General features: G+C 39.5%; 2 protein-coding genes across 3 annotated transcripts in view; one reads left to right on the forward strand and one right to left on the reverse strand.

Moving 5' to 3' along the window:
- Window positions 1–2,104, forward strand: part of LOC104966931 (phosphoribosyl pyrophosphate synthase-associated protein 1) — a 10,124-nt gene extending 8,020 nt beyond the window's left edge. For both annotated transcript variants that reach the window (XM_010796280.1, XM_010796281.1), the window contains one exon: window positions 10–2,104. In XM_010796280.1, the coding sequence (XP_010794582.1) occupies window positions 10–168 (159 nt within the window). In that variant the 3' untranslated portion in view covers window positions 169–2,104. The remainder of the gene's footprint in view (window positions 1–9) is intronic.
- Window positions 2,105–4,485: 2,381 nt separating this feature from the next.
- LOC104966932 (ras-related protein Rap-1b-like) lies at window positions 4,486–5,971 on the reverse strand. The gene has a single exon (XM_010796282.1). It carries the CDS (start codon window positions 5,841–5,843, stop codon window positions 5,217–5,219), a length of 627 nt encoding a protein of 208 aa, XP_010794584.1. The 5' UTR covers window positions 5,844–5,971; the 3' UTR covers window positions 4,486–5,216.
- Between the last annotated feature and the right edge of the window lie 2,098 nt (window positions 5,972–8,069).

Below are 8,069 nucleotides of genomic sequence, written 5' to 3' on the forward strand. Positions count from 1 at the left end.
CCCCCCCAGGTGGTGGTAACCAACACAGTCCCCCATGAAGTACAGAAGCTACAGTGTCCCAAAATCAAGACGGTGGACGTCAGCATGATATTAGCCGAGGCCATCCGGCGCATCCACAACGGAGAGTCCATGGCGTACCTGTTCCGCAACATCACCACGGACGACTAAAGCTCAGAGGGAGAGGAGGAAGAGGAGGGAGAGGAGGAAGAGGAGGAAGAGGAGGAAGAGGAGGGAGAGGTGGGTGGGTCAGGGACTGAAGCAGGAGCACTCCTACCCAGTGCTGAAAAACATGCTAACGCCATGATCCATGTGTTGTATGTCAGGACTACATGTATCATTTAAAGAAGTTAAAAAAGTTAATACTATCTAGTTATTAAATTAAACTTCTTTTCAAAAGGTGTAAACATGTGCATTTTTAGTTTGAGAAAACCTGATAAAATGGCAAACTTTGATGTATGCACTCCTTCACGCTCCGCTTTTTCCAACTTTTGTAAAAAATGCTTTATATTTAAACAATTATTTTGTCTTACACCTCGTTACCTCATCTAAGGAATGAGCTTCAACAGCAATACATAAGAGAAACAGTTCTCCAGGATCAAGCGTTTGTGCTTTACTAACAATTCTCCATCTGTGACGGGGCTGTGACATCGTTGCATTAAATGCGTGTTATTTCAAACCAGAGTCAACACTTTTTTTGCTTATCGCTGCCCAAACTGATTTTATGCACCTTTTTTTAAATTATTAATATTTGGATGCTTGGTCAAATGTCCTATGTGACACAAAAAGGTTTTCAACACTGGTAGAAATGAATGGTACGTTTATGTTGTGTATATATTAGGGGGGCTAGTTCAACTAAATGATGACAACATATGTTACCTTCTGTTAGAGAACATCGTTTTGGTTAAGTGCTTCTGTTTGTTTCTGCTGGTACCTCTGTGCAGTGGAGGTTAATGGAATCTCATTTATGGTCCTCAAAGTTTCGATATGCTTTGTTTGAAAAAGTAAAATGAGCGGCTCAAAAAATGTAAATATGCCCCTGCAGAATTTCCAATGTAAAAGATTTAATCAACAAATGAAATTCTATTGACTTCCACTTTATTGCGCCTGTAACATAAATGAAACACGGTTTATATATTGTAGCATTTAGTTTGGATTTGTCTTTCCTACAGTTATTATTGTGTTTTATTTAAATGTACTGACCCTTTTAATATATACCATAGCACTAGACCAGAAGCACCAGACTGAACAAACATATTCTGGTACGGTTTTTATTTCAATTGACAGATAGTGTAATCACCACATGACGCACCAATGAATTACAAACCATGATTCTTAAATCGTGACTATGGCTCATTGCAGCAAAACATGTTGAAGTCTTAAGCTTGAGTGTTGAACCAGCACCTGAATGTACCAAAAAGGTGCTCTTTGAGTGGCTCCATGCTTAAGGTGCATCACTTTTTAGAAAGACAACCAAGAAAAAAAAGAACTATGGTGGGCTCTTAGGTTGTTTATGTACTGAACCAAAGTAATTGGAAACGGATGGCTGCTTTAAAGGAAGGATGTACAAAAAAAATAGCCAGCATTAATGTGAAATATGTGTGTATTTACTCAACTGGCGAAAAAAGCACTGTGGTCTTGATGTACATGTACAACATACTTTGATATTTTCCCATTTAAAAGCTGTGAACAAGCACCCCCTTTTTGTCCTCTGAATAAACTTCAAAGTGTGTATTTCTGTCAGGTTCAAGCCTTCTGCTCGGGGAAATATACTGAAAAAACCAACAATTATTCGTTCAATGTTTGTTCCCATCTCACATGTTGATATGTCTTCCATACTGAACGCCTTTTGCTACGTTTTGTTGTAATTATGGATACTGGGATTCTCCTGATGTGCTAATCGATGGGTATTTTCGATCCTTAATGCACACGATGGTGTTGTATAGGCACAGATGTGAAGGTTGTCGATATTAAATGCTGTTGCTATGCTGACTCAAATGTTATTCGTCACTGTTGTACTTCATGTCGTTTACGAATAAAATGTTCCCCTGACTTGATTTAGACTACACAACTCTGTCTAGCTTGTCTAACAAGTTGTATGAAAATACAACCGTTTCCTCTTGCTGTGTCTCATACCAAATAAGGAACTATCATACAAAATACTAAACAGGAATTAAAAGTAAAATGCAGAAATACATAAACTACAGACATGAATAGAATAAGATCAAAACAAAATGTGAAATGAAATACTTGACATTTAACCGTACATATTTGATTGACATGAACAATGGTAATCAACAGAATAGAGGTCATAAAAACATGTAAATACAGTATGGGTGAACAGGCCTACCTTTAACTGTTATGTGCAGTACATTAAATCTTGTTGAACTCGTATCAGTAATTTTCTAATTATCGTCCTTTACATGTGATGAAGTGACGTCAGAGATCCTATACTTGTTCAAAACTTTTCAGGTATATTTAAAACACTGAGGAGCTATGACCAAGTCTAGGAGCAGAGACAAACTAAAAGCACTTTATGGTAGACATTTCATCCTATAAAAATATGCTTCCATGTAAATCCTATCTACAACAGAGCCATATATCTGAGTTCACGACAACCTGAATGGAAAGTGTAGTTCCCACCTGAGCTTTAAAAAGGACGATCTGCCTCTCTGCGTCCGTCTGTGTGCCGAACAAGACGAGTTTCTGTCTCCTGCTGTGAACTGGCAGTGAGTTTAAACGGGATACAAAGAGGAACCTGAGATCTTATCATCATATGTTACTTCCTCGTCTGATTCTGGGAAAACAATGCACCGTGTCTATGAATGTTTTTTGGAAAGAGGAAGCATACCTTTTTACTCGTCCTCTCGGCCTTTAACAATCAGATGTTGTCAACACCACCTATGAAGGGCTCTGAGAGAACATCGAAAAGTTTATCAAGAATGAATTGAACCAGCCTTCGTATTTCATGGCAGGCATAAAGTAGGCCTATATATTTCTAAGTCAGAGTTTCAAATACTGTTTTAATTGTGGATATTTTCAAGAAACTGCACATCAACTAATATGACAAAATGAAACATAAACAAGTGCATTTTGAGTAGCTTATTTAACTGTTGGATTATAGGGTTATTCGTTTTACTTTCTATCATGCATTGAAGCAGGCATAAGAATCAGAAGCTGTTACATTCTCTCAGGTATTTTGGTTCCCCTATTTTCTTTTTTACGTTATTTAAAATTACCTGCTTCCCCATACAAAGAGAATTCATCTTTCTTTTGTATAAAATGACCACCAGAGGGCAATAAAACACAGAACAGAGATCGTGGAATTGGTTTTGTTTGTGTTGCCCCAATGCAAAATGTGCTTTATTTAATCAATACACTCGGTGTGAAGACCCTTTTCCAGGGATTTTTGGTACGTATACCACAAACAACAATCACTTTGAATACAGGCAGGTTGGTGGAGTGATGCTGCATCTATTTTGTATTCGTTTTACATTTCTGTTCAACAAGCACTATCAGTAAAAGGAAATAAGTTGTGTCAAAACAAGGCAAGTAGTAGTGGAGTAACAGTCATTTAATATGCCATTTGATTGTGGCTCAATGGTGCGACACACCTCCTCACACGTCTATGTGGGCGAGCTAAGAGGAAGAAGGATGAGCTCCAAGTCTTCTGAGGAATTTGAAAGTGTGCTTATCTAAATACCAGAGAGCTGTAAAGCTTCAGCTCAGATATCACATCTTGTCTTCTGTGTTATAATGAATCTTTATTTATATAGCACTCTTCATACAGCAGGCGCAGCTCAAAATGGCACACATCACACATTAAAGAAAACAAAAAGTAATATCCCTCAGATCAGATGTTATAAGATGTTGTTATGATAAAATAGTATTTTAATGGGTTAAGACACAAGGTAAAAGGTATAACAAAAACAATGAAGAAAGAGAATGATTCCTATCGAAAAAAAGACAAAATGAATTAAGTTAAAACCTAAAAAACCTTAAAAAATAAATAAAACAATATCAAATGAAGTCAATAATAAAGACTAGAACTCCATTTAAAAGGAAGGTGTTGCTAATAAAAACCTAATCTGAAAAGATGTGTCTTCAACTGTTGTTGAAAAATGTCCGCTAAATTGGCCTCTGCTATTTCCTGGTAGTGTTCCCCAGTTTAGGAGCAAAGTCAATACAATGTGTTATATGGGAATGCTTTTTTATAAGCTCTCAAATCTCTCAGAATCTCTGTAGCATATCCCAAAAATATGTGAAAATTATTATTATTATTATTATTGGCCTGCTGGAGCAGCTCTCTGAAAGCCTCTATCACGTTAAAATCCTTAATTGTTTTTTATATCTTCTATTTGTTATGTATTGATCTGATTTATTTGTCTGTTTAGCACTTTGTTTTTGAATGTAATTAAAAAAAAATAGTTTGGGTTAAAAAAACAAATATCTCTAAATGCAGGAAATACTTTCTGTAAGCCCTGTATTCAGTTCAGAATGTGATAACTTAATGTCATACCTTTATATTTTTCCATGTCTATATGTCCTCCGAAAGAGAAAAATGATATTTTTAATTTGCAAATAAATCCAGTGGATGACTCTCTGTGACATAGTGAAACTGTTCAAATTCCAATAAATTCCTGTTCAAATGATCAAACAATAAAAAAAGGGATTTATTAAGTCAAACAAAAAGAGGGATAAACATCATTAGTCATGTCAAAAGGCTGTATAATAACTCACAACATGTCTGATGTGCAGATATCAAAAATATAAACTGTTCTCCTTGTTGTTCACTTCTTAAAACAATCTTATGTCACACACATTTTTGCATTAATACCCATCACTTCACAGTTATTGCACTTCTCTAACACCTGTAACAAAAACTTCAAAATAAAACCTCACACATTTGAACATAACGCAGCTTCTACACAATGTATTACATCATCATTTTTGACAATCCCAGTAAGTGCACATTTGTTTTGTTTGAAAGAAAAAGCCAACCACATTCGTCGTTAATCTGATATCTGTTCTCATTGTAGAATCTCTGTGCCTCCAGTGCTGTTGCAGAGTTGGATATCATGCTTTCAAGCCAGAAGACATTCATTAAAGTCTTTAATACTGTCTCTTGGTATGTAGCTCCCCACCAAAAGAGTCCTTTCTGTCTCTCGTGAGCAGTTTTTTCATTCTCTTTTGGTGTTGTCGCCCACCGAGCAGCATCCTTATGTGATGAGGCAGCTGTTGGTCTTGTTCAGTTTGGGTAGTTTGCTTCTCTCCTTGGGGAAGGTTTCTCGTCTCCGGCACAGGGCCGGGCTGAACCTACTGGGCAGGTTGGCCTGCTGGAGCAGCTCTCTGAAAGCCTCCATCACGTTGACGTTGTCTTTGGCGGAGGACTCCATGAAGCTGTGGTTCCAGTCCTGCTCCAGCATGGACAGCACGTCCTTGCTGGACACCTGGCGCTCGTCCAGGCGGTCTATCTTGTTGCCTATCACCACAATTGGCGTGAACTTGTCCTCTTTGACCTCCAGGATCTCCTCTCGCAGAGTCTTCACCGCCTCCAGGGATTCTAGATCGTCCACGGCGTACACCAGGGCGAAGGCGTCGCTGTTCTGGATGGAGAGCTTCCTCATGGCGGGGAAGGAGTAGCTGCCACTGGTGTCCATGATGTTGATGGTGACTTTGACACCCGCCACCTCGTACTCCTTCCTGTGGAGCTCCTCCACTGTGCGCCGGTGCTTTGGCTCGAAGGTGTCTTTGAGGAATCGTTGGATCAGGGCTGTCTTCCCCACTCCTGCTGCTCCAAGAAACACCAGGCGCACCTCCGTCTTCTCCTTCACTTCAAAAGACATGATGAGTTTCTGTCTCTTTTCTCCAAAACACAGCTTGAAATAATCTCTTCTCCTCGGGATCCTTGCCTGAGAACTGGATTGATGTCAGTGATGGAGCTGGATACAGTTCTGTTTAAGAGATGATGAAAGCAGATGCATAAGAGTGCCTGTCAAAGCTGCTCTCTGTATTTATGTTGACACACAGCTCCTGCCTCCTCCTGCTGCCAGCAAATCAGGAGAGGGCAGTATTCCTGAGCTTATGGCAGCCAATCACAGTCACGAATGGAGGAGGTAAGGGAAAAACAAAAGGGTGAAAGAAAGGGATTGACTTCAAGTTCTTTGTATGCAATGCAGAAAACATTTTGGTACGTTCTGGACTACTGCTGCAAGGAGGATCAGCGATGGTCATAAATCCATCATCCTGCAATCAATCATCTCACTTTTTGTCAAAGATGTTGCATGTAAATCACAGTTAAAGTAGAAAATCAAATATGCATATAATTAACTCATGCTTCAATAATGATGTTCAGATCATTAAGATAACTGCGGTGAGAGCTTCAATCATACAAAAAGCAATAAGGAGTGACGACAGACATTTACCAAGCTGTCTCTGGTTTTATCTGCACTCATGATCAAGATATCACATCCATGTCAAGGACTGAGGAGATAGGGAGAGACGTTGTGCCCTATAGGTTTTCTTCTTACACAATTACTTCCATCACTTGGCCTAATAACAAAGCATTTCAACATGTTCTAAATGTCAGCTGTGTGGGAAGCTTCATGTCGCCATTTAATTCAGATGTACAAGACAGGCATCATTATCATAAGGACATGTCTCACATGCTCTCCACTCACTTACTTTGCCACTTGTTGCTATGATACCAACGAAGCCATTACCCAAGCTAGAAGGGGCTTATGAGTAGAAAATGTGCACCTTATTAAAGCTGTCATTCACTTCAATCGTTAACTCCGGATAATGGTAATGGCCAGTAATGGGGTATATTGGCCAATTAGGCAATTTAAAAGCACACTTCATGTCACCATTTATTTAATTTGCCTCACAATCTGAGTATGCACCTTTTGGCTTTTTAAGGTTGGATTGGTTAGTCTGTGCCTAAATTGCAGAGGTGGGGGACTCGAGTCACATGACTTGACTCAAGTCGCATATTTTTGGACTTGATACTTGCTTGACTAACATTGATAAAAGACTTAACTTGACTTTGACTTGCTATTCATGACTTGAGACTTGACTTGACTTGAGACAGATATGACTCGAAAGGACTAAATATTAGCGTTTTTGTATTTTACGGAGCCCCTAAAGGGCAATGAAAAAATAAATAAAAATAAATACTATATCTCGTTCGCATGACAAAATTACCGTAGCGCCAAGTAGGAAGTGGAGCGCACAGGAGAAAACCGTTTCATTGCAGACTGTTATGTTTATGTTGGAAATGGCAGTGCATACATTATTTTAGATATATTTTGAACTCGGACTCTTATTCACTTCATGAAATCGATACAGCACCAGGAGGCAGCGGGACGTGTAACTCCGCCTCTGAGAAGTGCAGCACCATGCAGCGCGCAAAGAGCTGCCTTTTACCCAACGCCTTCACTGTGTTGACTTTCATTGGAACAGCTGAAGAGCGACCGCAGGCTGCTTCGTTTTAACCACACACACCTATACACACATCGAACTGCCCGATGAATCACCCTATTACTCATTTTATGAATGAGATGTCAGGTCACTAAGGCGCATGTGTGTGTGCTCTGCTCAGCTCTGTGTGTGTGTGTGTGTGTGTGTGTGTGTGTGTGTGTGTGCGTGTGCGTGTGCGTGTGCGTGTGTGTTCGGTCTCGGTGTGTCTGTGTCTGTCCGACAACAGCATTTATTTTCAAATTACCATGAACAGTAATTTACACACATCTGGCCAACTCCATATGTATATGTAGGCAGGGCCAGCCCTAGACTTTTGGGGGCCCTAAGCGAGCTTTGGCTTGGGGGGCCCCCTCACTCTAGAGCGTTCTCACTACACACAATACGGAACCAACTTTTGTCTTATGATGTTAGCATAAGCACACATATTGTATAAATAAGCATGTAAACACCGTGGACCTAACCTCCTCTAGGAGGGCATGCTCCACTTTGAGAGCAAAATTAAGAGATCTATGGATACATCTCTCAACACCCATATGAAACAGAACTGTAAGCAGATTTTTCTTTATGAATATTTTACAAATCACTCCCCTTTC

This window comes from Notothenia coriiceps, unplaced genomic scaffold, assembly GCF_000735185.1.
Source record: "Notothenia coriiceps isolate Sejong01 unplaced genomic scaffold, NC01 NC01_scaffold00037250, whole genome shotgun sequence".
NCBI lineage: Eukaryota > Metazoa > Chordata > Actinopteri > Perciformes > Nototheniidae > Notothenia > Notothenia coriiceps.